Raw genomic sequence first — 27,992 nt, 5'->3', positions numbered from 1 at the left:
ATTTCGTCAATTTTGGGCGACAAAAAACTGTTCTCAAAACCAACCAATAAAATAAACAACAACAATAACAGGTGAAGAAAACCTGTTCGTAGGGGGTCAGCTAAACCTTTAGGGCACTACTTAAATCTGAATTACATTGCTAAGCTTTTATCGAGAGCATAAACGGCTTCTCTGCTCATTACCGCACTTAGTCAATGTTACTCTTTTAAATTTGCCGCTGTTTACCCCGCCTGTTAACAGATTAGCCGGCTAATCTGTTAGCGGAGAAGCCATGCAATATCATAGTGACATTAAGTTTACTCAAGCGGTGTTTTGTAAATTTACCTCCTGAACTGTGTGGACTTTTTGAAAATGGAGGTGACGGACATTGGGAACAAAGAGGAGGGTAAAATCTGGTATCGAAAGCCAACACCGGGGAAAAGGTAGGTTTAATTTTCCCAAAAGTCTTATTTAGTTTCTCAGACTGTCAGCAGCTGATGCTGCACGGACTCATTTACATGCGGGTTATCTTTATTACACATACCGCTCTAAGTTGCCAGTTTTTATTGCCGTGGTTGCTGTATTTTGGCACTATTACTGTGAGTATTTCTACTGTTTCTGTTGGTATTTACATAACGAATACTGATTCGTTACTACTGTTGTGATGAGTTATTTTATTTACTAATTGCAATCAAAGATTTAGTTGTGTTTTACGACTTTATTAAGGCCGCAGTAATCCTGGAAAACTATGAAACTTTAACTGTAGTTCTAGCAAATTGCAGCTTTACAAATGATTTATGTTTGAATGTGAATCAAATTAAAGGAAATTTTGAATAAATAAATGAAAATCTTCTCTACAGGTCTCTGACTGGCTTAACGAATATAAAAATATTGCGACTAGTGCTCTGTGACCTCTTCCAAATTTCACCCCAATGAAACATCCATGGAGGAGACATGGATGAAATTGTCTATGGCATTTATTTGTTTGCTTGTTTAGTTCAGTTTCTTTTGAACATGGAAGCAGTATAAAGAAAGTCATGCAGAATACACTGCTTCACTTTGGCTGACGTAGTTTACATATCCAAAAGAGTAGGAAGAAGTGCGCACTTATTTAACCCCACCCTTTGTCCATAAATCCGTTATTGTTTATCCTGCCTCTTTATTGATATAAACCTCAATAACAACAATATACATATTTATAATTTCACTTTCACTTGCATTTACATACACTGTGTAAAATACAAAATCCATTTAACCACCCATTCTTTTTCAGCTTATCTGATTCTGGGTTGTTGGGGTGGGGGCTGGAGCCTATCCCAGTTGCAATAGAGTGTCCAGGTACACCCTGGACAGCATCATGCAGGCCAATCATCCTTACACTCACACCAATGCAAATTTAGAATCACCAGTTAACCTAATCCCACTAACTGCAGGTCTTTGGGATGTGAGAGGAAGCCAGGGACAGAAATATTACCATATGTAGTTTCTACAGCTCCATAATTTTACATCCTCTCAAGAAAGACAAATACCTCCAACTTTGGTGTGTTGATTGCAAAATCTGAATAAACCTGGAATACCAACTAATTAACCAGAGACATTAATTGACATTCAAACATCTTTCTCTTTCTTATACCTCACGAAAACCATATCTTTATACCTTTTTCTGAACTGCTTTATGTTGCACATTGCTTCAGTTCGAAATATTTTCTTGTAGTACGCACAGTGACTGTTTTAAAGTTGCAAAAACCCTTAACTCTTTAGCCCTTGAAACCCTACTAGGAGTAAAACCTTGGAGGTCTTTTGTCGCTTTCTGTCATATTTGGTTATAGAACAGAACGAGTGAGTGTGCGTCAGAAGTTAAAGAGGGTGGTCTCTGCCTCTGCAGCTACCCTTGAAAAAAAAATGGAAACATCACATGGTCGTCACACCACATCTTTGATGTATACTAACGTGTCATAACTCATTATTAAGGGTCCATGGGAGGTCATCAGATGTCATCTTGGGGTCGTTAAATTATGTAGTTAAATTACGAATTCCTTCTCTTACAGAAAACATGCTTTGAATGTCTCGTGCTCTTTGATTATATTTTGCTCTGAACGAAATTTATGCAAAATTTGTATAATACTTAGTATCAAGCAAATTTTGTTCTTGTCATTTAGGTCATATCCTTGTTGCTAATCATTCATTTTTAGGACATTGGTTATTGTTTTTAGTAAATATTAAAAAATGCGAGAATGATCTATTACTCACTCGTTTTCAAGCATTCTGTCACACCACCATCAAGGAGCCCAGTGATGAAATTTGATTTTGATTTCAGTTCTTTTATAAAGAATCTGTGCCAGTGAGAAATTGTGCTATTCCTAAGGTAATGTTAATGTAGCTCCCCATTAAGACACTTTCAATAATTTTTCATCCATCAATATTCCACACCTGTGTAAGTAAGACCTCAGGTGGTTGCTGCACATGTGGAGAGAGAGAGGTCTTTTCCTAGGTGACCACTAGGGAGCAGCCATGATTCACTCAGACACTCTTCATCTTTCGTCTCTGATGAGGTGTGTTGTTTGCCTTTTTCAGTGTGTTAGTAGTGACTGTGGTCCGCACTGCTCAGCAGGCCAAGACGGTGCGTTTCCTCCACGTGGCCTTCGACACCACCGGTGATTCCTTCCTGGCTGGGGATCACCATGGCAACATTTATGTTTTTGACATCAGTAGAAACAGGTGTGTGGCTATGAGTGACACTTGGTTATTTAGTATAAATGTACAGAATTCTGTATTGTTTAGGATTTAGGACTTTACTTTTCAACCAGGATTGTTTGATTCATAAATGTTCTTCCTGTGAATTAGAATATTAAATATATTCAGAATGGAGTCTTAAAACCTTCGATGCTTTTGAAATTTATTTGATTTTCTTTTTTCTTTTCTTCTCCTTCTTCTTGGGATAGATTTCGGCTGGTGCAGAAAACAGGACAGGCCTGCACTTCTTTGGCATTCAGCCTCCGCAGGACTACAGAGTTCCTCGTGGCTTTGGCTGACTACACTATTAAATGCTTCGACAAAGGTACGTCCTCACACATAAAGTGCTGCTTAGTTTTTCATTTGTAGTTCATTGTACGGAATTATTGTAGGGTCTACCTTACAATAAAAAAACGCCTTGAGGCGACTGTTGTTGTGATTTGGCGCTATATAAATAAAATTGAATTGAATTGTAATTTTATTCTTAGCATTATTTTTTTAAATTATTTTCTTTATTGTAACCACAGCCAGCCAGCACTCTGCAGGTTTTTCCTTCCTCCCAATAGCAGCTGGTCATTTTAATCCAAAACGTGTAATTTGCTTCTTCTTTTGAACTACAAATTAACTTGTTCTGGTTAATTACATAGACACTAAGCAGCTGGTGAGTTGGATGCGAGGTCACGAGGGAGCAGTCTCATCCATCTCCGTCCACAGCTCAGGCCGCTATGCAATCACTACATCCTCAGACACAGCGCAGCTCTGGGACCTGGACACGTTCCAGAGGAAGAGAAAGCTCAACATCAGGCAGTCTGTAGGCATACAGAGGGTGAGCGTGCAGACATGCTCTGCAAACTGTCCATCCATTTTCTTTTGCTTATGCAGTTAATGGTTGCAGGTGAGCTGGAGCTTGTCCTAGCTGCTATAGGTCGAGACGCACTAATTTGATATAAATGAAAGGACATCCACACTGTAGACTGACCACGTCAAGTGTTGTTTTGCCAACTTGGGAATAAGAATTTTAATTCGTTCGGTCCAGATGATGTATTTGTTGATTAAACTTAAAGTTTGCACTACATTTCATCTTCTTTTCGTTGCTGTCATTTTGCTGCATGCATTGTAGGTATTTTTCTTGCCTCTCAGCAACACCATCCTCAGCTGTTTCAGTGATGATTCCATCTTTGCGTGGGAGAGTGACACACTTTTCTGCAAATATCAGCTCCCTGTTCCCGATTGTGGACCCAGAATCTTCTACAAGGCCTTCGCTGTCACACGGTGGGTCTCTCATCTCACAGCCACTCATTAACAGCCCCTTACAAAAGTCTCTAACTAATGCATACTTGTGCTGTGTTGGCAGTGACGGTAAGAGCCTTGCAGCAGGTGGGCGCTCCAACCTGCTGCACCTGTGGTGTCTGGACACCAAACAGCTGCTCAGGGTGATTCAGATGCCCACGCAGGTTCGAACTGTCAGACAGCTGGAATTCCTGCCCGACAGCTTCGACGGAGGAGCCAGCCAGGTACAAACAGTACTACCAGAAGGGTTTAGGTTTTTTCCAGTTTGCTTGTTTTCATGTTAAAAATAACATTCTCAAAAATGATTCCTTAAGTAAATTTTTTTTAAAGATAATCTCATATCTTGTACATTGAAGAGAAAATTAACTGACATATAACTAATATGGCTATATGCTGTTAATTTTTACATTTCCTCTGAATTTGTCAGTTTTCTTTTTGATTATAACTTTGATGTCTCATAGACACTGGGTGTGTTGAGCCAGGATGGTGTGATGCGGTTCATCAACATTCACACATGCAAGCTTCTCTTTCATGTGGGTTCCCATGATGAATCCATCACTACAGTGGCAGTAAGCCCTAACGGCCGACACATTGTGGCTATCATGGATAATGGAAGCGTCAATATCTACAGCGTCCAGAGTCTCACACAGGAATTAAACAAGGTAACAAGCAAGAATGTGATGAATAGGGTGCATATCAAAAGTTACCACATGTCTTGATTTGAAATTTTGTGTGTGTGCGTGCTTGTTTGTTTGTTTTACCCTGGCACGCTCCACAGCCTCCTCCCTGTCAGGTGGCAGTAGTCTCTGGTGGTGAAGCTGATCAAGACTTTTCAAACCTAAAGGTCAAGGTCAGGTCAGAGGCTGTTCAGAGACCAACCAAGAGTTCAGGCAGACGCACACAAGTGAAGACCCTTAGACCTCCTGCTGGGTCTACAGCTGAGGATAAAGAGGTAGGCTGCTAGAACACACACATCATTTTGTGGATGTAATGACTGTGGAAGCTAAAGGGTTGTTTTGAATTTTGTTTCTTTCTGTGAACAGAATGAACTTCCAGCTGGTCTGAATAAGAAGAGACTGGTGGCTCTGCTAAAGGCATTTGGAGAATACCCAGCTAAATACAGGTAAACACGACTTTCACCAAAAAGATTTAGGCATGCATGTAGGAAAAATAATAAGTAATTTTCTATATTTGCATTGCAGAATGTTTGTGTGGCGGTCCTTGCTGTGCCTGCCAGAGAATCACGCAGCATACAGCAGTCTGACAGACAAAGGCCTACATTCAGCCTTCCTCACTCTGCATGAGAAATATCCCATCAAAAGTCACAAACTGCTGAGAGGACTGCAGAGGTGCTCACACTCACGCATATAATCCAATTCAATTCAGTGTTAATTATTTAGAACCAGGTCACAACAACAGTAACCTCGAGGCGCTTTATTTTGGAGGGTAAAGATGGAGTACCTATTTGAGAGAAACCTTAACAATCACGCAAATCACTTGGCGACAATGGGAAGGAAAAACTCCCATCCTCTGTATCCTATTGGGAGTGAAGGGAAAGAAAAGAGAGGGAGAGACAGGACAAAAAGGCAAATCAAAAATATACACAGGTATTGGTGTCTCTCAGTCCATCCACTGTTTGAAACAAGTCAATAAATCCATAAGAGCCTTAACCCAGTTTTACTGTCAGGAAAACTATGGGAGGCTCGATGTTGAAACCTTAACAGAAACTTTCCTCAGTGTGTAAAGGGGCACTAATGGGTTAACACAAGAACCACCACCAGCAGATTTGTGTGCCTGAGATGACAGTATTAAGGATATCCTCTTTATATGACATCATACAGTACCAAAACACTCAGAAACCAAACATTTTGTTTACAGGGATCGTATTCACATATACTTAGATGACCTTATTATTTAAATCTTTTGCTTTGTTTAATGAGCATACAGCATAGTTGAACCAAAAAACATTGTGACTGCTTGTTTTGTCGTCACAGGGTGTTGTCTGCTTTAGCTCACTGGGCAGCCATCTTTGGAGAGTTGGAATACCTTCCTCTGGTAGCTTTTCCTTTTGTCAAGCTCTTCCAGAACAATCCAATGCTCTGCTTCGAAGTGGTGGCCACTGTCATAGGTACTTTCCTACAGAGCTCCATCATCACTGTGTGTTTTTATAACATAACACGTGCACACATGAAAACTATATAAATTTGATCCAAATGCAAAAGCCTTTTTTCTTTTAGTCAGCTGAGTCTTTCACAGGAATCTCTACTGACTCAGTTGTTTGGTTGTGCAGTGAACTGGTGCCAGCACTGGTTTGAGTATTTCCCCAACCCTCCACTGAACATCCTGAACATGGCAGAGAATGTCCTGGCTCATCATGACAAGGAGCTGCTGCAGCACCTGGTGGACTGTGGCGTTACTTCGCAGGTAACATAAGCTGCAGAACCACAGAGAGGCTGTCAGATAATGTGCCATAAAGTTGCACGCTCTCAGTGGGATCACACGTTCTCTGCACTTTTATGACACTTCTCCCTGTTTGTTCTAGCTCTTCGTGTGGCCCCTGCTGGAGACCTTGTTCTCAGAGGTTCTGACTCGGGATGAGTGGCTGAAACTGTTTGACAACATTTTCTCCAACCATCCATCATTTCTGCTGATGGCCTGTGTGGCTTACATCATCTGTTGCCGTGAGCCTCTCCTCCTCTGCTCACAGAAGCAAGACTTTGAGGTACTTTTCCCATCATTTTTTTCCTCATCTAATCTAATCCAGGAAAACACAAATTATGGCACATAATGAACTTTTCTGTCTCTCCTCTTCTGTAGTATTTCTTCCACCATCGCAACAACCTGGATGTTGGAGCAATGATAAAGGAGGCCTACCGACTCATGAGCAGCACACCAGCTGACATCCATCCTAGGGCCATGCTCTCTGACTTTACACCACTGACCAAAGGCCAGTACCCTGTGTTCAACCATTACCCAGAATTCATAGTGGAATACCAAAGCAGGGAGAGGGAGAAGATACGATTGCAGGAGATGGAGTATCTCCGAGAGAGGTGAGATTATTATTATTTTATTACAAAGTAAGAAAAAAAGTCATGTTAATTTTGATGATAGTAAATATTAAAACTTTATATAAGGAGCGAGGAAGAAGGTATAACATGTAAGTGTGTGTTCAGGCAGGAGGTGTCAGCAATGCATGCAGATTTTTTACGTCGCCAGGCTGAAGAGGAGGCCTTTTATGCACAACAGGTAGATTCATTTTTCCGAATTCTAAAAGGAATATAATACTGTAATCCTCAGACTGTGCAGTGTTCAACACAAACAAACACTTAAAATAAAGTGAAAATAAATGGAACCAGTTTTTACTGTTTTCATTGAATCGGTTTTAGGAGCTGCTGCAGAAAGCAGAAGAACAGCGCAGAAACATTCTGTCACAGGAAGAGGAGAAACTGACACAGCAGAGGGCAAAGTACACCTTGCACCTTTGAAAATGAAGTATGACTTAAACGAATGATGGGAGTTCAGAGAATGGGTTGGTGACACTGTGCTGTGTTCTTCAGGTTGGCCGCCATGAAGAGAGAGCTCAAGGTGAAGGAGTTACAGCTGCTGGACACAACCAGAAGACGGTTTCTCAAACACCAGCAGGACCTGAGAGCCTCACAGATACAAAGACTAGACCAGGAGATCAGCAGGAAGGTAAATTCAGCAAGTTACACATAAAACATATATACTGGTAGATTTCAAGTTTACATGATTTATCTCTTCTGTGTAATGTTTAGATGTGGATTATTTCCCCCCAGTTGTCACTTTGTTAGTAATCTGGTTCATATAGTGGAAGTTTAGCACATTATAAATCCTGTAATGGACTAGAACACCAAAGTGACTCAGTGTATTGTCAGGGTGGTCAGAGATTTATGTGCTTGTTGATATTTTGTGCTGCAGATGAATCTTTATGACCAGGAGACAGCTGCAGCAGTCCAGGATCTCGAGGTCAGACAGATGGAAATGGAGGTTCAAAGGAAACAACTTGAACAGGTGACAAATGCCCTCCTGACTCCCTACCAGCCTCACCTTCTCCTTCACTCTGCACTTCTTCCCTTTGTGTTAGTACATTTCTTTCCAATAGTGACTAACCTGGAAAACAATTTCTAAGTAAAATGTGTTTTACAACCCAAGTTGTGGTTATAGCCAAAACAGTTACAGCTTCCAGTTAAATGCTCAATTAAGATCACTCAAGCATGAGACCTGTTATGCTTTGGGTAAAGTCTTATGAAATGAAATGTGGTTTCACAGATATTTATATAATTCCCAGCACTGTGACTGTTATTAAAAGTTCCACTGTCTAATCAGTTTTGCTGCTCTTCTTTCATGGTTCTTCCACCACTGTCTCAGCGCTTGTTGAAAGAGCAGGAGCGTGCAGGACGAGAGGACGAGGAGCAAGTTGAGAGGAGAACGAGGCAGGCGGAAAGAGAGGGAGAGAGTTACACAGAGCTGCTGCGTAACGCTGAGGAAGACGTGCAGGCTAGTTACAAATTCCAGTGTAATTGTCAAACATGAAGTCGTGTGTCCATCTGGCTTTTCAACAGGAGCAGCAGAGTCACCTAAATCATATTTCTCCACAAACACACACAGAGCCTGGAGGAGTCCCTCGAAGGGGCAAGCCAGCTGGGCCTGGAGTCAGAGTGGAGGGAGGTGAGGGAACGCCTGCAGCAGGCGGACTCTGAGCAGGACAGGACGAGAGAGGGACTGACAGAGACGGACACTGTGCGAGATGTGGCGGGAAGGAAGGTGAGACCAACATGCAGAGCTGGCAAAAATACAGACATTCTGTACTTAAGAAGTGCATACACTAGTGTTAAAAACTTTCATTTTCTTTACTCAAGTAAAAGTAAAACAGTACCAGTTCTAAAATGTACTCAAATTAAAAAAGTAACTTCTAGAACAACATTTTTACCACCTATTTTTGTGCACAGCTAACTAAGCTGTGTGTTGTATTAATGTAATAATAAAATAATTCAGTCTAAATTTGAATTCTAATAAATGTACTCATCTTTAATCAGGTAAGTAGCATGAGCAGAGAAAAAGAAGGAATATTAAAAAAAATAGCTCTGTTTTCTGTCGCCTACATTGTAGAGGGTGACTAGACCATATTTATTTCAAGGCTTTTTTAACATTATTTTTCAGATTTACAGAGAAATAAAATATTTTATTTTATATTATAATTCTATGAAGCCACTGACTTTGGGCTGGACACTGAATAATTATTGCCAACATCATAACAACAACTTTGTATCAAAGCACACGGTACATGAACACACACCAAATCTATCCAATCTCCTTTTGCCTCCTACTACTGTCAGAAAGTCCCCCCTTCAAGAAAATAGAGTAATGGGAATTTTTTTTTATGCCTTAGTTTAGATTGCATGTATAATTTATTTGACATTACTGTGCTTGAGATTGCTTATTTATTTTTTATAATCAATGGAATTCTTGATTACTAAAATAACTGTTTGCTGCAGCCCTAGTTTTTATTATGTGTCGGCTTGAAAAGTGACATAATATATGAGTTTTTATTGGGTTTTTGTGTGAGACCTTAAGACAGATCTTTGTGATCATAGTTGATTATCATCATCATGTAATGTAATGTGAGCATTATTCATTTAAAGAATGACTGCTTGTTAATTTGCAGTGGGATGAGGTGATGACTCTCAGAGCTCTGTTACAGGATCATCACCAACCATGGCCTTCAGCATTCACAGGTATTACCCCCTCACTACCACACACAGACACAGACACAGACACACACACACACAGTCTGTTATTCAGACTGATCTCAGTGTATTTATTGTGTATCAGATGGGGAGAGGCAGGCGAGGATAAGGTCACCATGTTTGAGTAGAGACCCTCTACACAGACACGGTGCCATCACTCCTGTCAGGACTAACTCCTTCACCACTACGAGACCAGCAGGAAGTCAGGTGGTGTGTCTGAACAGCAGCTCACCGTCAGAGAGCACCTCCACCAACTGTAAGTCCTTGTTATCAGCATGTTTTATTTTTAAAAAATTAAGTGGCAAAATGTATTTCCCCATCGGTTTACCAAAGCGGGGTAGTATTTCAAGTAATGATCTATTGTAACCAGCACACGATTATAATCTGATTATAATAATCTGTTACTAATCTGTCAAGTGTTGGAGCACAACTACAAACTGTGAAGCTGCCTTCCTTCTATCCTCCTTTGTCAAATGTGTTTTTGTATCAGTAATCCTTTCTTTCTTTTCCTGTCAGTCTCACTGGACCGAGGTCGGGCCCAGCTGGACAGCAGTGAGAGAGAACTGCTGAAGGAAATCAGAGAACTGAGACAGAAGCTGGCAGCAAGAGCCAAAGAGGGCAGCTCTGCCTCCTCACAGTCTGTCCACACACTGTCCTCTATCTCCCAGTGACCACAAACTCCCTCAAACTCTGACTTCACAGAGTCACAGAAACATATTCTTATCTCGAGCTCTCTGGAAGAGACGGACAGTGAATCAGACCGATGAGCTAACTGCTTCCAAAGAATTTTTTTGCCTTCCATCCCTCCACCTTAAATTATAAATGCAGTTGGAGTCAAACAGTTTTCACTCTTCATCCTCATGAAAACATGTTTTCAAGCAAAACACGAGTCATGAACAGAAACAGGTTATTTCAGTTTCTGGCTTTGTTTATGCTTCATGTCATGTGCACATTGTTGCTCACATCAACCTGTAATGTTTGGGTGGTTCTCTCAAAAACCAGCTTTGACTATTTTATGTCTTCTTTAAGCAGTGTGTCTTTAGCCGATAGCTGTGCGAGACCATCTGACATACTCTCGGTACTGTGTGTAACGGACTCACACGCTTCTTCTGCAGAGTCCATAGTGAAGAATAAACTGTTTAAATTTGCTGTCATGTAGATGTGCAGTTCTTACATGAGTGTTTTTTTACTTTAATGTATTTTGTATTTGTTTTATTTAAAACCTGTTTGCATAAAAACATTTAAAAATCCGGATTGATCTTTGTGTCATTGTGACTTTCTTTATCAGAGTGATGTATTTTTAAAAAACAAACAAAAACTGTCATTTATATATCTGCAGTCACACTTTCCTGTATTCAGAATGCATCTAGGTTGGGTTATAATTTAGATGAGAGGATTTATGATTTGATTAGAGTTAGAGATTAGACTCTACTAGAGCAGAAGTGCGAAAACACTGACCTGTGGGCCTCTTCTTCTCACTGTCTGGGTGTGTCATTAACTGTCATCGCTTTTGGTCTGAGAGCATCCAGGTGTTATTTGACATGAGCTGAACTGGCAGCGATCTCCATTCCTGTCACTCACTGCTTTCTATCTCTCCACCCATGCTTTATCTGTGCTCACCTGCTCTGCATCACTCTGTCACAGGCCCTGGGAAGGAAACTGCAAAGCACGCTCTGCTCTGTCGTCACTGACACAGTTAATTAACAAACAAAAGCACAAACAGGGAGTTATTAGAGGCACAGAATCACATCTAAAAGCAGAATTTCTTAGAATGATGTCTCAAATTTTTACAGGCTAATATTTTTATTTTATCTTTACATCATTTCCTGTGAATTTCTTTATCTTTACCTTCACAGTTACACACTGGAAGGTCACAGTCTGACTGACTCACTCTTCACCTGTCACTTCTCATTATGTTTTAGGAAACCATCTTGCCCTCAGCAGGGGTGGATCTACCTTTCTCTCTTTACCTGTCTGCATGTCTGAATCAGTAGATCTCTCTTAGAGAAACTGATTTCCAGCTGTAATGTCAGCATGCTAATTTTTCTCTAACCTGAAAATAAGGCTTTGTATCCATGGATGCATCCAACAGTGTGTCTGCGCTGTGGTACAGGACGTCCAAGCCACTGGGGAAGGTAAGGCGACGTCTCCAAGACCTCCGCATCCCTTCGTCTTCCTATGATTTCATATCTAGCAGCTCGACAGTGGACCTGAGCCACAACGAGAGCGCTCGTCTTGCAGCAGACTGTCTGCTCAGCCGGGGCTTGGAGGAATACCACGAGGTGTTGAGAGCAGAGGGAGAAGTGGACTTTCTGTCAGAGCCAGAGAAGAATTACATCCTGAAGAATGGGAGGGATAGTCACACAGGTTAGAAATATTTCTGTACATCTTTAATGTTCCCATTATCCCAGGTTGTTGCTTTAAACAACCTGGGATCGTGGCTCAAGAGTTGGGAGTTCGCCTTGTAATCGGAAGGTTACCGGTTCGAGCCCCGGCTCGGACAGTCTCGGTCGTTGTGTCCTTGGGCAAGACACTTCACCCGTTGCCTACTGGTGATGGTCAGAGGGCCCGGTGGCGCCAGTGTCCGGCAGCCTCGCCTCTGTCAGTGTGCCCCAGGGTGGCTGTGGCTTGCCATCACCAGTGCGTGAATGTGTGCGTGAATGGGTGAATGACTGGATATGTAAAGCGCTTTGGGGTCCTTAGGGACCAGAAAAGCGCTATATAAATACAGGCCATTTTACCATAAATGGTTTTCTGTCTCATGCAGATGATCCTGGTGAGCAGCATGATGATGGCAAAGAGTTGGAGAGCTTATCTGCTGGCTCAAAGTCTCCCACACAGTGCTCTGAAGTGTCAGCAGACAGTGACTGTACTCTGGCAGAGTCAGGTCAGTGTCAGCTGAAAGGTACTGCTGGAGTACTAAATATTTTTTAAAAGCCTTTAAAGTGTTTAAATCCTCTGTGGGTCAGTGCAATTTTTGTAGGCAATGTATAATTGAGCTTTCTGTTGCAATTCACTGCTGTTTACGGTTTTCTTTTGCTCCTTTTTATTAGATGTGAAATCGAGTGGTCCTGCGTTGGTTAAACAGATGATTCAGGTTTTCTTCCCCTCAGACTGCAGGGCAGCTGGCATGAAAGACCTGGTTAGGCAGTTCATCAGAAAGGCTAAACTGGTATGCCTGGAGGTGTTTGTGTGTTTCTTTGTGTATGTTTGTACATGTAAAAAGGAACATACCATGCATACCCGCCCATGTGAAATAAAAAGGCAGTGTGAGTGATCTCTGTCACTGCAGGTGTTTGGTAAAGTAATTCCTAAATAACTCATAACCACGTGTCTATAGGCCCTGGCTATAGTGGTGGACAGCTTCAGTGACGTGGAGCTGCTTTGTGATCTTCTGGAGGCGAGCAAGAAGAGAAACGTGTCTGTACATCTGCTGTTGGACCAGCTGAACCTGAACCTGTTTGTTAGCATGTGGCAGGACCTCAAACTCGACAGTAAAAACTTTCCTGTGAGTCCACTCGTCATTCTCTTTCTCACTACCTACCTCTCTTCATTAATGGCTCTTTTCTTTGCTTGCAACACTATCCTCAAGGAATCAAGAGTAAAAACTTTAAGTATCCATAGACATGCTTTATATCTTGTTCTTTTTTATCTTGTAACCATACAACCTTAAATCAAGCCTGCCAGAGAACCACAGTATCTCTGATGCAGCAGTACAGCACAAGCAAACACTGTACATGGAAAGCACCTTCACCGGGCTCTATATGATGACCATGCTGTTTTCTTTTTTGTCTGTTCTGATGTTTTTTCTTTCATGAGCCAGCATTTGATCTTCAAGGGACTTTTCCTAAAACATGCTGCTGCCACTGAATCACGTAACAAAAATGACGGATGAATATGAACAACTGAGCCTTCAGCTGCCACATGAAAACCTTACATCAACTTTAAATTATTAATTAAATTATAAGCTCAACATTAAGATTTTTTAGGAGAGGGTTGTTGTCTTTAATTTGCTGCTGCAGATACCATTTTTTTCCCTTACCATCCTAAGTGAATTTTGTAAAATGTCTTGTGTGTACAAGTCCAAAAAATGTCACATGCATTCAGCGAGACTCTTTGACTAGAGGGAAGACTGCAAATGATCAACTGATCCTAATATTCATCATCAGCTGTATGGTGCACACACACACTAATACGTGGAAATTAGCAAAGCACTAATGAAATACTAGAATTTCACTCACTAAATGCAAACCACAGGCTTCTTGGATGGTGTGTACCAGACAGCAAGTTTTAGTATCAGTCAGATAATTCCATTAAAATGCTCCAAACAAAACAAATACTGTTTGGGATTTTTTTTTTAATGTTATATGGTGGCAGTGTGCATATGAAATTGTGAACCTCATAAATGATTTGAATAAATTATCAAGATAAATATTTACATCCATCAATGATACAGCAATAAAAATACAAATGCTACAGTTTTTGTTAAATAATTGTGTGTGTGCACAGAAACTGTCAGTACACAGCGTCTATGGACAGACCTACTGTGCAAAGACAGGCAGGAAGCTGAAAGGTCAGATTGCAGAGAGTTTTATCATCAGTGACTGGACTGAGGTGCTGACTGGTTCATACAGGTATAAACATGCAGGAACATTATCATCATTATCAACATTTTTTGTATGTATTCTTTTTCATTTTCAATTACAATTAGTAACCATGTGTGTGTGTGTGTGTGTGTGTGTGTGATCCCTTCAGCTTCTCCTGGTTGTCCTGGCAGGTCCACCGGAGTCTTGCTGTTCTGTTAAAGGGCAGCGCAGTCACATGTTTCCTGCAGGAATTTCACAGGCTGCACTCCAGCTCCAAACCCGTCACCGGCTTTGTCACCTTTATCACTGTGCCCCACACTCTTTCCCGACACTCCATATCACATGCGGCTCTTCATAGCAACACTGGTATCAGTAAGCAGACATCAAACCAGACAGGTCTGCAATGGGATTGGAATAAAAACGCTGAAAACACTCAGACAAAAGCAGCAGGGACAGTTCTACATAAACCCCAGAGCCCAGCACTGGAGAGCAGCCGGGGGGATAACCAACCTCAGCACAGAGCAGACACTGGTACACAAACCCAAAGAAAACCTCTGCAGCTGTACCCGAAGCCTTTGATTCAACCAGAAATGGAGTGTAAGGTGCAGAGTAAATCTGTGGAAAAGCCCAAATATACAATGGAAGCTGGACACACAATGCATAATGAAAAAGAGAAGAGCAAATACCAGATTCAGAGTCACTTAAACCTGCCTGATCATACCCACTACATCAGCACTACAGCTGAAAAGAATGCAGCGATTCAAGAGTCAGACCCTCTGCACACTGTGTCCCCGACACACAGACAGCACAGCACTGTACTCTGTGAAACACCTTTGAAGAATTCAAATCTTGATCCCGCAGAAGTGGCTACCGAAGGGCTCTTCTTTCAGCAGAGGAACAGAAACATACCGACAAACCCTCTGAGGACTGCTGCAGACCTGAACACACAGAGAGGACAGTGGAGCTTCTCACACAGTTTCAAACCCAAAGTGGAACTTCCACATGATAATCCCAAACTCCACCCTCCTCCTACACCACAGCACAAACAAGCAAACACCACTCATCAGTTTCTTTTTACACACACACCTGGTGTGCAAACCAAATTCTCCTTTCTAGAAACCAGGAGGCAGAATCAGCCACAGAGGTACTGCCAGCCCCAGCTCCAACCACAAACTATCAAAGAGCCTCCAGGTTCAACAGGAGCTCATCTCAGGCCTCAGCTCCAGAAAGACCCAAAGCTCTTTCTTCCAGGTACAGCAGCCCAGATGAATTTTCAGTCCCACGCTTTCCAGCAACCTAATCCCCTTCGGAGGCTAAACTGGAGCCCCCAGAATCATCCTATGGAGCGTCACAGCTCCTTCAGGACCCCCCACAGGATGGGACAGATGACTGGCTGGGGGCCTTTACAGAGCAGCATGAATACACCACTGAGAAGAAGCAAGAGTATGAATGAGAGACAGACAGCAGGGTTCAGTCTAAACAGAACATTTAGCTAGCTCTATATTGGTCACATTTATCCACCCACAGACACACAGGAGCTGCAGCTATAAAAACAGCACAATATCCTCATAAGTTTCGCTGAGCTTGTGTGATATTTTAATGTAAACCTGTTGAAATTATACTAGACCAAGAGATGAGCTTATTATTGCTACAAGTCCAGCAGCTGTATCTGCATATTTTTGTTAAAATAAAATATAACTTCTTGACAACGCATAATCTGTTACATCTCTTTAATCCTGAAAGGTGTATTAAAGTAGAACATTTGGGGTAATTTTACAGGTGCTACACACACTCACAAAGGTGCTTTCTGTTATTAAACATCTGCTAAGGTTGATGTTGAGTGGAGCGATGTGAGGAGTTAATCTGTTGCCACTAACATGACGAGAACAAACAACAAGCCTACACTGTCCTGAGAGATTTTATTATCTGCATAATGCTCAGAATGCTCATCTGATACGAACAGCATCTGAAACAGACTTTTTTTAAAAATCAGAAATATAGAAATACTGTGTTTAAACTAACAACCATAAGCAACATGTTAAGCAGAACATGAAGCAGTTAAAATTAGAGATGGACCGATCCGATATTACGTATCGGTATCGGTCTGATACTGACCTAAATTACTGGATCGGATATCGGCGAAAAATAAAAAATGTAATCCGATCCATTAAGTATCAAAAAAAGCATCTCACAAAACTTGCAACACGGCGTAACTCGGCTCATAACCGTAGCACATCGGAGCAGTATGCCTCATGTGATAGAGAGGCTGTGTGTATTTGTAGCCTTGCTACCAAACCAGCATTTCATCTCCGAGGAAGTTATCCCAGAGAGAAGTAAAGCAAGTGTGTAAGTTCATCTCTGAATGTTTGTAAAGCGTTCCCATGTTAAGCTTAACAACCGATATATGGAGGACTGCCTCTCTCTCTCCCTCACCTTCCTGCCGCTACTTCAATCGTGAAACTGCTTAACGATCAGCTGATCGGCTTTTCTGTCCCGAGTCCGTCTCTCTTCTTTGTTTTTGGCCCACTTTGCACCAGAAAGAGGAAACCAGCGGCGGAACAACAGCAGCACCTTTAAGCTTGATAAGCTGTTGTTAGAATTTATTTAATATTACTTTCTACATCAGGATCCTTTTCTACGTAGCTGACGGCTGGTAACTGTGCAGGGGCGGATCTAGCAAAGTGCAGCCAGGGGGGCCGATAGGGAATGAACAGGGAAAAGGGGGCACAAAGACATACTTTTCTTTCTTATTCTCATTTAAAATATGTAGCTTTTAATAAATAATTATCTGAATCTTACACCCAAAGTTTTAATCTGATGTAAAATGTATAGAAGTCCATTACTGTATATAGTAACTCTTAAGTCTATATACCCTAGTAAGCTATAGTACTTTTTCCTTTGGGAAGGTACCATCTGTGAATTCTGCAATTCTGTTGAAGAAAGATGTTGAATCTATTTAATTATTCTTGAAAAATAATTTGTTTCTGTGCATTTTTTTCCACCCTGCATCAAATTAAAGTTGATTACATCGATTAAGCATCATGAGGTGGAGGGTGGGTGGTTCCCTATTTTTTTTTTTTTTGCTGGGAGTTTGCAACCCTATTAGTTAGGTTGCTTAATATTTCTGCTATGTACTCTTTAAAATACCAGAATAGGGAGGATGGAGTAGGTTTAAGTTAGGTTTTAAGTTAGGTAAGGTTTATTAGATTGATCAGTGTTGCTGAACTATGAAATATTTTGGGTGCAGTGTATTTTTTTACACACAGGTATAACAGAATAGCTTTAGTGTTGTTGTTTATTTAAACTTGAGTATGAACTTATACAAAATGCAGCAAGATATTTAAAAAAACAGTTTTATTGATTAAAAACACACTATATCGGATTCATATCGGTATCGGCAGATATCCAAATTTATGATATCGGTATCGGTATCGGACATAAAAAAGTGGTATCGTGCCATCTCTAGTTAAAATAATTCACTTTGTTTCATGATTCAATGCAAAAAAGAGTCACTGCTGTATAGTTATTGATATAGTGATGGTTTAGTCACTGTACTCTTTGTCTGAACCATCTTCAGCTGGTTCTTCACTTCCTTCCTGTCTGTGTGCACCTTTGTAAACAGTCAACACTGCAACATGAGGATATTGTGTTTCATGCTGCTGCCCGTCAGTCTCTAACACACCTGTCAGTAAGATCTTGTTCCAACAGCGCTGTCTGAAGCTGTGCAAAGAGACACTGGTCAGGCTCTCCCCATCCTGGTAGTCCTTCCTCATCCTCTCTGGGATCAGGTCCTCTGACATCACCAAGATCAAAGAGAGAGAAAAACTGTTGGTTTATAAAAAAGAGCCAATTTAATCCAAACTGTCTGGAATTTAAGCCTTATGACAAGAGCAACTTTAAATACAAAAAATCTGAACAATTCAATTTTTTAGGTCTTAAAGACAAATTAAATGACAAAATAAAGGCGAAAGAAAATTTCTCAAGTTGTTTTTAACTGTCAATAAATGCACACAATGTAACACACTGCTGACTGCATCTGTGCACTTTTGGCTGCGTGAAATGAAATGACAGAAATTCTCTTTTTAATGAGACGACTTGTCAGGTAGGAAACATGGAAATGAGCAAACTAGGATCAAGTCTCATGGAAATATTCAAATACTGATGCTGCTGATAAAAATGTAAACTGATGGTCATGAATGGACATTTGTTTATCAGCTATAAAAATACCAGCTACAAAAGAACTCCACGTCTCACTGAAACTAAGCTGGATGTTATTTCAGGAAGTGTTTGATGTAAGAGAGCACAGACTAAATTGAATGAGTGACAGTACCTGATAGTTTCCTTGTCTCACAGCCAGGTCACCTCTGAACTTGTAGACTTTCTGCTTCTCCAGAGAATCTTCAGTATCCAGAGCAGCACTGTCACAAAACCACTGCAGAGAGGAACAACTTTACTACACAGCATGAAGCTGTTAGAGGATGCTGCTCAGTCAGTCACTGCCAGTGAAGTGCATGTCCTTACTTTTGCCATGATGCAGCAGCTAGTCAGCTTCCTTAAAGAAGAAGCATCTATGTTTAAACTGGGGTCCTATTCAGCTCTCAGGAGCACAGCAAGGCAACTGTTCTGTAAATAGATTATTCACATAACAACAAAAACAATATAATAAAAATAACAATAATACTAATTATTATTATACAATTTACATTTGTGGATCTTTGTTTATGCTTCTACATCAGAATGTACACATCTGTGAGCCTTATTACAAATATAAATATTTCTCTCCATACAAAAGTATGAAGAAATTTCAGCTACTATCTGAAGTCTTTTATGGAGCCATTATTATTATTATTATCTGGTATCCTGCTGTGCACAAGACATATGTAGAATTATACAGTGTGTTTAAAGGAGACAGTCTGATGCACAGATGCAGTCATTGAACAACCTTGATAGAAACATCACACCACACTGGTGGCTGCCTGTGCTTCCCCTCCAGCCTCCTCCTAGGAGATGCAGCTGTGGCATAGATTTGAAAATCTGACTTCACCTCATTCTTAAGTTACCGTGTTCACAAAGTTGGGTCTCTAAATCACCCATCCACCAGGTGGTGTGATGATGTGGTGAGGTGAAAAAAATGAATTGATAAACATTTGTGCTCCATTTGCAGTTTTATTTTTACACAAGGTTCACACATGACAGACATGAGAACATCATGTTTTAAATTAAAGAAAAAAAATAGCTCTAATTATTTTAGTTTCACATAACCATCATATCAAAATACATCCAGCAGAGGTTTGTGTTGAATGTAACTTCAGACACACAAAGGTGGCAGTGAAGACAGTTAAGTAGGCTGTAGAAGATTGTTAAAAATAAACAAAATATTTTTAAATGTGTAAGTAGAAAAGTTTTGGTTAATTTCATCACTGTTTATCTTCCTGCTACACTGAGCCTGAACCCATCACCTTTGATTTAGAGGAAAGTTTCCTAAAACCCAACAAGCCACTACTGACACCTGTCTAACTGAATAAACAAAACCAATCCATGGATCTTCTTACACTGCACAGATGAAATTATATTTATCATAAACAGACTTCTTGTACCACAGATGGTTCCCACCTGTATTCATGGCAGCGCTTCTGCCACAGACTGCTGTTCTTGTCTCGTCTGGAGCCCACTGATCAAAAAATACACACTGATCGTTGACCCAGATCCAGAAGCCGAACCCACAGATGTATTGAAGACCCAGCCAGACAAAGGGAGTGTCAGCCTTCTGAGCCTCCAACTCAACCCAGCCCTGGGTCTCTTTATCAAGGATGGAAACCAGATCCATGTGTTCCTCTCTGCAGTGGTACAGGGCGTCTTCCCATGTCTTGTTCTCTTTAATCAGTTTAAATGGCTCTAAAAGGAAAAGCATCAAAAACATGAAACTTAGAAGCATCAAACCAAACAGTGTTTCTGAGTGTCTAACATGCTGTGTTAATTCAAGCACATAATTCTTACTGTCAACATTTACACATTTATATTGACTCTACTGACTGACCAGTTAACTTAGTGGGTAAGAATGTTTTATTGTACCTTTTTTTCTGCCTTTCATCGTCACCTCACACAGAATTACAAACCCAGATGTGTTTTTGTACACAGTTACATAACGCCCCCACTTTGGTTCATTTTCACAATTAAATGTATTATTTTCTCCCTTAGTAGTTGTGTTGATTGTTGCACACCTGTGATAAAAGACAAAGGGTTGGACAGATGTACAGAAATCATGATTAAATCATGTTGTAAACAGGTGGATAATAAATGTGAGCTGCTGTCTGAAGAAAGAAGGAAAAACCTACAAATAAACAACAAACGAAAATGAGAATAAATAAAGATTTTATATTCTACACATATACTTGATTATTACTCCAAACCACATCCATATTAGACCTCCTATTTCATTTGATAGAACTGATACAGGGTTATCTGTGTTACTGTATTACTGGGTTTAAAGACATTTAAGTGTTTGGTTGAATTTTCTGTTTAACAACATTTTTCTTTATTCAGTTCTTCTTTTCTTACTTTGAATGTGATATAAAATGTTGAAAATATTTTCCTCATTTGCTTTTGTTTTGCTTGTTTGCAGATGTTTTCTAACTTGTAGTGCATCAGCCTCTCAGTACATCAACTGTGACATCTATCATTTATATTCAATCAGCAAAATCAAGCCACAGAGGTTTCTCTACAGTCACTGTGAGATACAAATTTCACTACAAGCATTATAATCAAAGTGTTTTAGAACCGGAAAAAATTCAAATATTTTGCTTTTGGTTATTATAATCGCTGAAATTATTCATGGACACCATCTAAAAATATTGGACATGCTGGAGCCTGACTGAGAACAGAATGATTCAAAGTAAGATGAAGGTATTACTCAGTGGTGTCAGCAGCATTTCTCTCAGATGAGTTCCCGATGAGGATCCGAGCGCCTCTTAGATCAATATTGTCTTGATTTACGTTGTAAATAGTGATGCAGGAAATTTCATATAGACCCAATAAGTCAACTGTCCACCAGGAGTTGGTCTCTTGTGCAGTGTGAGCAGATCTGAAGATATTCCCATCAAAAGCTCTGTCAGCAGTGTAGTTGACACCATTCTTATCTGTGTAGACTGAAGACTGAAATGCCACTTTGTCATCCAGTTTGATAGTTTCCCAGCCTGGACTACATCCTGATGATGTAAATGAAAGTAAAGTTAAAAAATAAAAAAAAGCAATGTCAGTGGTAATAATACTTCAGAAATGCACAATAGAAAACTGTTTAGTGCCTATGCAATACCCAAAATTTGCTAGGATGATGTCAGGGCAGAATGGGTACGAGCAAATTTTTTTTTTTGCCGATGCCATGATGCCGCCCTGAGCAACCGCCCATATCAAAAACCGCTACTGTACACACACACACACACACACAGACACACACACACACACATGCAGATTATTTCCAAGCAGCCTCACTACATTATATTCCAGTAAATGTTGAAAGTTATGCCGTTAGTGAATAAAAATTCATCAGAATTAATGAAATTAATAATTTGACTCTCAAAACATCCTGACGGATGACCCAGTTTAATATAATCCACTCACACCCACACACCAAAGACTGCATGTTTATAATCACAGTGATCATTAATCCTAAGAAAAAATTCAATATAAATTTACATTTAGAGCATATATTTATACAGATATTTGTAATATTGCTTCAGTCCAACAGGAAATCCCCACATGAAACATTTTCCCACAGATGCGACATCTACTGTGATGCATAAATAAATGAATTGAAAAGTAGAATATTATTTCCTTTACAAATAAGTATATTCAGAACAGAAGTACCATCATACTTTTTGATATAACCTGAAGAAACTGGTTAGAAATGCACTCTTACCTGGATCCTGTTGAGTTGATCTTCCTGTGAAGTTTCAGAGAACGATGTAAGAATGAGTGAATTACTGCCAGCTCTGATATTGTTGTTTGGTAATACAGCAGAAAGCACAGAATGTAAACCATCCTTCAATACTCAGGCAGAAATGAAACCAGCTTTACTAAAGTCAAATCCTCTTTAAACTAAATGAAATGACTTTTGCTTTATCGAGCAGTTTGGATCAACTCACAGTAAAACTGAACTGTTATATTTCATCTTTTTCATTGTTTATAACGATCATTGAAACATCACTGTGCCAGGCAGGAACATCAAATGATCCACTTACCAATCAAAGTGATGAACAACAGACTCCACAGCATCTTTACTTTAGACTCTTTGCACAAATGTGTCCTCTAATAAGAGAAAGAAAAGACTTCTACCCTCACTCTGGAGTTTTCTGTAGACACACTGATGTTGATATGATCCCCTCTCTGAGTCACAGCTGGATTTGTACTTCTGTCACTTCCCTCATAGCTGCCAACATGAAAATACACATTTCTCCTGTTTACACTCAGAGTGAGGCTGTTATGTTCAGTAGGCAAAGCATTCCCAGACTTTTACATCTGATTTGCAGATGTAAACATAGCGTGATTGTTATGATCACCATGTTCAATCTACACTGTGCGTGCATCCAAGTAGCAGCACATGCATGTAATATGTAACTTTCTAAATACAGAAAGGTACATGTTTTTGAAACTAGATGCTAAGTGGGAGATGAAGAACAAGAAATTGTTTATTGCTAAAGCAAAACTTGTGGCAGACCACCAGGGGGCCCCACTCACACCCAGCTACAAGGGTAATGTTTTCGGGTTGTTGGAGGTTTTTGCCGCCTTGTGAGTTGAGTTGTGTGAAGCCGAGATTAAAGTCGGAGTAACACTATGGCGTTATTTTTGTGCCTCTGTTCTGAGTGCACGTAAAAATAATGATAAAAAATAATAGAAAATTGCAAGCGCAAATGTTGCATTTTGAGGAGAAAATTATTTTGAGCAAAGAGAAGTTTAATTTGAGCGAACAAAATTCACTTGTGTGTGTAAGAAATATATTTCAGCGTTTGCTATTATCCATATACATACACAATAACAGCCCCTCTCGCGCAGTTGTTGGCATTTGTTCTTGCTAAGATCTCTGCTCTGTGTGCTGACAGACATCTGCGGAGTGTGTCGTTCGATGCCCCGTGCGCACTCAACTCTCTGTACACCGTTATAAGTGTGCCACAAAACCAGACTTGGATGCAAACATTCTGATTGGCTGTTACGGTCTCCAATCAACCCGCTTGCTACTTCCTTCATTCCGGAAGCACGGTCCAGAATTTTCGGTTAGTATGTTTAATTATTTTATTTTAAAATATATGATTATTTAAGACCATTATTGGTTTCAATCTAGTTTCAACCAAACCACTCCACTGGACTACATTCTGGACCGTGTTTCCGGAATACGAAGAGATAACATTGCAATCCTGAATTTACTGAAGGCCGAGAACCGGTGAGATTTCTTGAAAGCTGGCTACCTGCTTTGCTGAGTCTACAAAGTAAACAGGGGAAGATTAAAATTGACAGAGCCCATCAGACTATTGGATCATCAAGACCTAATCATCCTCGTGCAGTGATTATTAAGTTGCATAACCCGGTGGACAAGATGAGGATCCTCATTGCAGTTAAAGACAAAGGTCTTCTGACTTATAATGGACAGATGATTTATATCCGATAAGGTTTGGCAACAGGAGTTAAAGAGATGCGACGCGCGTTTCACGGAGCACGCCAAAAGCTTATCCCCACCCCAAAAAATGCGGTTATCTATGCGCTGCCCTGCCACACTGACCTTTTTCCGAAGGGGAATTTTATTCTTTCCGTACACCTGAAAATATTCTTGCCTTTTCGGACAGCTTGAGTTAATATGAAGTTCATAGACAGCAATTCGGGGAATAAGACTAGTTTTCCGATGGCAGTACTCTATATATTCTCCAAATTAAGGGTACCTTGCTGATGCTAAGTTGGACCGGAACATAATGATGCACAAATAACGCTCTCTTATTTATTTCTTTGTTATGGACTATAAAAAGAAAAACGAGTTTAAGTTAGAAATATAACTGGATAACCAGGTTGGTTTGTTTTTCCATTAGTGCGGGGTATGAAGGGGAATTTTTGTTTTGGGTTTTTTTTTTTTGTTCTGTTTTTGCCTCTCTGTCAGTGACTCTAGCTCGGTTTCACAAGACCCGATCTCTTTTTTCTTATGGATCGTAGGATCGGCTTATTTGGGGAGGGGAGGTGGGTATTGGGGTTTCTTCCCCTTTTCTTTTGATTATGCAAGGCTGCAGTTTCTTTTGTTTAGCTCTTTCTTTTTGTTGGTTACAATGTATCTAAATTCACCCACATTTCTTTTTATGAAAGCATATGTTTGCTCTTGTACAGTAATGCACTTCCAGAAATGTCTTACACAGCATGTTACAAAAAAATGCTTTCGTGTTAATATGACTGACCTCAAAATAATTTTCTTAAACGTCAAAGGGCTGAATAATGTTGTAAAAAGACATTAAAAAAAACCCTCTTTCATTCTTGAAAAAGGAAAAAAACAAAAAACAAATTGCTCTTCTATCAGAAACTCATCTAAGCAATTTGGAACACTCAAAATTAAAGAGAAGTTGGGTTGGCCAAGTCCTTTACTCATCTTATAACACAAAGAGTAGAAGAGTGGCCATCCTTATTCATCTTATTCATCGTAATCTGCCTTTAACCATAGAAAAAGTTATAAAACAAAACAAAGGACGTTACATTCGTATTTGGAGAATCTATTTCTATGGCATGGTTTTACGGTCCAAATTCTGAAGATGCCTTTTTTTCACCAACCTCATAACCTGTCATCATCCTGGGTCGCTGACCCAGCGGTGTGAGTTTATTGTTATTACTTTTAGTTTCTTCTGAGTTTGTATTAGTTCTTATGGTTTGGTTCTTGTGTTTAGTGTTTTATTATTCCTACCTGTGTTTTCCCCCCTGTGCTCTGTTCGTATCCCAGAGTTTGTGTTGTAAAACAGTCTGTGAGTTTCCTGTTTTACTTTGAAGGTTTGTGTCTCGTCGTGTTCAGCTGTGTTCCCCTCTGTCGTGTCATTCCCTAGTTACCTTGTGTGTGTATTTATAGTGTGTGCCTGTCTGTGTTCGTTGTCGGCTCGTTATTTTGTGTTTCTCCGCGTTTCTCTGCCCTGCATTTTCCGTGTCATCTCCACGTATCATCCCGTGTCCTTATGTTTTCAGGTTTGTTTATTAGTTTTTCCCAGACTAGGTTTTAGTGGCTCCCTGTTTTTTATTTCCTGTTTTTGTAACTTTCCCGTCACTGTAAATAAACGCTCACTCGCACCTCAGCGAGTACCTGCATTTTGTGTCCTTTTCTCACAACGCCACACGACTGCTGCCCCAGCCGTGACGTAACCCTTGTTTCAACCATAGCCTCTCCATATATGGTATTGGGAGGTGCTTTAATTGTGTATCCGATCCAAAGCTTGATAAATCTCCACGAGGCCGTAGACTGAAAGAGTTTTGTTGCGATCTAGAAATTTATGACACTTGGAGAGTAGCTCACCCCACCGATAGGGATTTCAGAGTTTTTTCTTACCCCCATCAGAGTTTCTCAAGAATAGATTTATTCCTGTCATCCAGGACGGTGCTGGATAGGATGGAAGAGTGCTCAGCAAGTATGTGTCCATTATCTGATCACTCATTGGTAAGTATAACTATTCACCCACCTTATTTTGAGCATAATTCACACCGATGGAGGATGAACGAGTAGTCCTGTATTTACTGAGTATATCACTAAACAGTGGAATGCTTTTATGGCCACTGAAAAAACTAAAGAAGTTAGTCCATATTTACTGCGGGGAACTGCCAAAGCCTATCTTAGGGGTAGTATTGTATCATACACCACAGCGCAGAAAAAGGCATCAACGAAATAACAACTCGATTTAGAACACACAATAGAAAAACTGGAAGTACAGTTTAAAATCACTAGGTCCAAAACTATATTGAAGAACTTAGAAGCAGCCTGCTCAGTTTTAAACCAATTACTGACTGAAAAAGCAGGGTCAGCTGTTTTCTTTTATAAGCATGGGCTATATGAATCTGGAAATAAACCTGGCCATCTCTTAGCAAAATTGGCAAAAGGTAGAACAGAGACAAACATTATGCCATCACTGTTTGATAATAAACAGGTTACCGAATTATTAAGCAGTTTATATGAACTTGTACAGAGTGTAGTAATACAGATGGGAAGATAAGGGGATTTTTAAATAAGGTACCTTTTGTATCGTTATCAGAGAATCAGAGGGAAATGTCAAATATCCCAGTGACAGAGGAGGAAGTGCGACGCCTAAGGGTACATCTTTCGCCATCTTACAATGCTGTGATTGGAGCCATTCCCCAACTCTCTGTGAATGGGACTCATGGCCATTGATCAGTGGGTTTTGGTCAGTGGGTTTTGGTCAGTGATTATTCTCATGACCATTGATCAGCACGCTGATCAATGGTCATAAGAATTTGCATAATTATGATTAAGGAACTGACCTCACAGCCCATTGTTCCTTCAGTGGGCTGGTTTCAGTCATTATGCAAATGTTAAGGCGTCTGGGGAGGGAACTCAAAACTGTCTGCCATCTATAATCCAGTTTTGAGTTCCCTCCCCAGACGCCTTAACGCCCACTCACATCCTGGGCCATCTGACCTCAGGAAATCACATGATAGGGTGGGGCCAGGTTTCACAATGAGCTCACCCGAAACCCTGGCTGATTAGGTCCCACACCCGCTTTCACACCTTGGCGCATGTGATTTGAGGATCACCAGGGGGTCCTTTGTCCCTCCTTGGGGGGATACTCCCACTGGGTTTAAATCTGGGACTCTCGGCCATTTGACCTTAGAACTGAAGAAGCTTCTCGGATGAGAGGTGAAACGTCTTCAAGCAACTCAAAGAAGTCCAGACGCTTTTCTTTGCAAACTCCTTTGACTATACGCGAAAAGTGAGCGCGAGAGCCCTCGGTGTGCCTGCTTGTTGCTGAAGTCAAAGTAAACTTTATTGTCATCTCCGCTACATACAGTCTAGCAGAGGTGGGACCAAGTCATTGTTTTGCAAGTCTCAAGTAAGTCCCAAGTCTTTATCCTCAAGTCACAAGTCAAGTCTCAAGTAAAGTCAAGCAAGTCAGAGTCAAGTCGCAAGTCAAGACAGACAACCTTCAAGTCAAGTCCCAAGTCCGAAACTTTGAATTTCAAGTCCTTTCAAGTCTTTTTTTTAACCCTCTGGGGTCCCGGGTATAATTGGCCATTCTTGACTACTTTTGATTTTACTTCTATATTTCACTTTTAAAATATGTTTTTCTTGCCTTGTTTGGTATCATTATTTACAGCACAACCTCAAATATCTGAAATTTGAGTTATTTTTTTCATTTTGGTATACTATATTAGCACAGTTGATCTAAATTCAGACAAAAAATTCAGAATCCGAGTAGAAAAAAGTTATATTTTTTTTACATGTTTAACGAATCATTTTCATAACTTGAAATGCAAATAGAAATTGTACATTTCTAAAAATTATGCACAAGTTTTGCAAACAACATAGTTATATGGTACTATTTACCTAAAAATGCAGCCAAGGCCTCAGGCGTTTTTTATATAACCATTTAAATCTATTTACAGAACAATCAGGTGTGCT

General features: G+C 40.2%; 3 protein-coding genes and 1 long non-coding RNA gene across 6 annotated transcripts; 2 read left to right on the top strand and 2 right to left on the bottom strand.

Moving 5' to 3' along the window:
- Positions 1 to 10: 10 nt before the first annotated feature.
- Positions 11 to 11,024, top strand: tbc1d31 (TBC1 domain family, member 31). The gene is made up of 23 exons (XM_003443633.4): positions 11 to 422; positions 2,554 to 2,697; positions 2,922 to 3,037; positions 3,360 to 3,538; positions 3,833 to 3,984; positions 4,067 to 4,226; positions 4,464 to 4,664; positions 4,781 to 4,954; positions 5,046 to 5,125; positions 5,205 to 5,351; positions 5,997 to 6,130; positions 6,293 to 6,426; positions 6,545 to 6,724; positions 6,820 to 7,052; positions 7,176 to 7,248; positions 7,389 to 7,468; positions 7,560 to 7,695; positions 7,942 to 8,034; positions 8,392 to 8,520; positions 8,632 to 8,787; positions 9,689 to 9,758; positions 9,856 to 10,026; positions 10,287 to 11,024. Exons 1-23 carry the CDS (start codon positions 352 to 354, stop codon positions 10,439 to 10,441), a joined length of 3,168 nt encoding a protein of 1,055 aa, XP_003443681.1. The 5' UTR covers positions 11 to 351; the 3' UTR covers positions 10,442 to 11,024.
- LOC112848255 (uncharacterized) lies at positions 10,587 to 11,941 on the bottom strand. The gene is made up of 2 exons (XR_003222277.1): positions 11,824 to 11,941; positions 10,587 to 11,457 (listed from the first exon to the last, which is right to left on the bottom strand). It is a non-coding gene; the product is annotated as an uncharacterized LOC112848255 (long non-coding RNA).
- On the top strand, positions 11,455 to 16,315 carry LOC102076860 (uncharacterized). The gene is made up of 6 exons (XM_019364291.2): positions 11,455 to 12,137; positions 12,538 to 12,657; positions 12,824 to 12,942; positions 13,111 to 13,278; positions 14,280 to 14,404; positions 14,526 to 16,315. The coding sequence occupies exons 1-6, from the start codon at positions 11,846 to 11,848 to the stop codon at positions 15,850 to 15,852; spliced, it is 2,151 nt and encodes a 716-aa protein (XP_019219836.2). The 5' UTR covers positions 11,455 to 11,845; the 3' UTR covers positions 15,853 to 16,315.
- A 2,333-nt stretch (positions 16,316 to 18,648) lies between these two features.
- LOC102080102 (fucolectin-5) lies at positions 18,649 to 22,924 on the bottom strand. 3 transcript variants are annotated; one of them, XM_019364375.2, is made up of 7 exons: positions 22,594 to 22,894; positions 22,272 to 22,295; positions 21,267 to 21,573; positions 20,429 to 20,577; positions 19,970 to 20,251; positions 18,878 to 18,979; positions 18,649 to 18,788 (listed from the first exon to the last, which is right to left on the bottom strand). In XM_019364375.2, the coding sequence occupies exons 1-6, from the start codon at positions 22,625 to 22,627 to the stop codon at positions 18,948 to 18,950; spliced, it is 828 nt and encodes a 275-aa protein (XP_019219920.1). In that variant the 5' UTR covers positions 22,628 to 22,894; the 3' UTR covers positions 18,649 to 18,788; positions 18,878 to 18,947. The 3 variants fall into 3 exon arrangements, with proteins under 3 accessions (XP_019219920.1, XP_019219918.1, XP_019219919.1); XM_019364373.2 differs by lacking the exons at positions 18,649 to 18,788; positions 18,878 to 18,979 and having other exon boundaries at positions 19,515 to 20,251; positions 22,594 to 22,924; XM_019364374.2 differs by lacking the exons at positions 18,649 to 18,788; positions 18,878 to 18,979 and having other exon boundaries at positions 19,515 to 20,251; positions 21,267 to 21,561; positions 22,594 to 22,924.
- Between the last annotated feature and the right edge of the window lie 5,068 nt (positions 22,925 to 27,992).

The sequence above is a fragment of the Oreochromis niloticus genome, linkage group LG11, assembly GCF_001858045.2.
Source record: "Oreochromis niloticus isolate F11D_XX linkage group LG11, O_niloticus_UMD_NMBU, whole genome shotgun sequence".
Classification (NCBI taxonomy): domain Eukaryota; kingdom Metazoa; phylum Chordata; class Actinopteri; order Cichliformes; family Cichlidae; genus Oreochromis; species Oreochromis niloticus.
The sequence above is the reverse complement of the archived record's forward strand: the minus strand, read 5'-3'. Positions and strand labels throughout refer to the sequence as shown.

Coding starts and splice junctions, on each gene's coding strand:
- tbc1d31 (XM_003443633.4), top strand. CDS start 352: ATGGAGGTGACGGACATTGGGAACAAAGAGGAGGGTAAAATCTGGTAT. Junction 423..2,553: donor AAGCCAACACCGGGGAAAAG/GTAGGTTTAATT, acceptor TGCCTTTTTCAG/TGTGTTAGTAGTGACTGTGG. Junction 6,725..6,819: donor CACAGAAGCAAGACTTTGAG/GTACTTTTCCCA, acceptor CCTCTTCTGTAG/TATTTCTTCCACCATCGCAA.
- LOC102076860 (XM_019364291.2), top strand. CDS start 11,846: ATGGATGCATCCAACAGTGTGTCTGCGCTGTGGTACAGGACGTCCAAG. Junction 12,138..12,537: donor TGGGAGGGATAGTCACACAG/GTTAGAAATATT, acceptor TGTCTCATGCAG/ATGATCCTGGTGAGCAGCAT. Junction 12,943..13,110: donor TCATCAGAAAGGCTAAACTG/GTATGCCTGGAG, acceptor ACGTGTCTATAG/GCCCTGGCTATAGTGGTGGA.
- LOC102080102 (XM_019364373.2), bottom strand. CDS start 22,627: ATGCTGTGGAGTCTGTTGTTCATCACTTTGATTG. Junction 22,296..22,593: donor GTTGTTCATCACTTTGATTG/GTAAGTGGATCA, acceptor GAAACTTCACAG/GAAGATCAACTCAACAGGAT. Junction 21,574..22,271: donor ATCAACTCAACAGGATCCAG/GTAAGAGTGCAT, acceptor CTTTACTTTCAT/TTACATCATCAGGATGTAGT.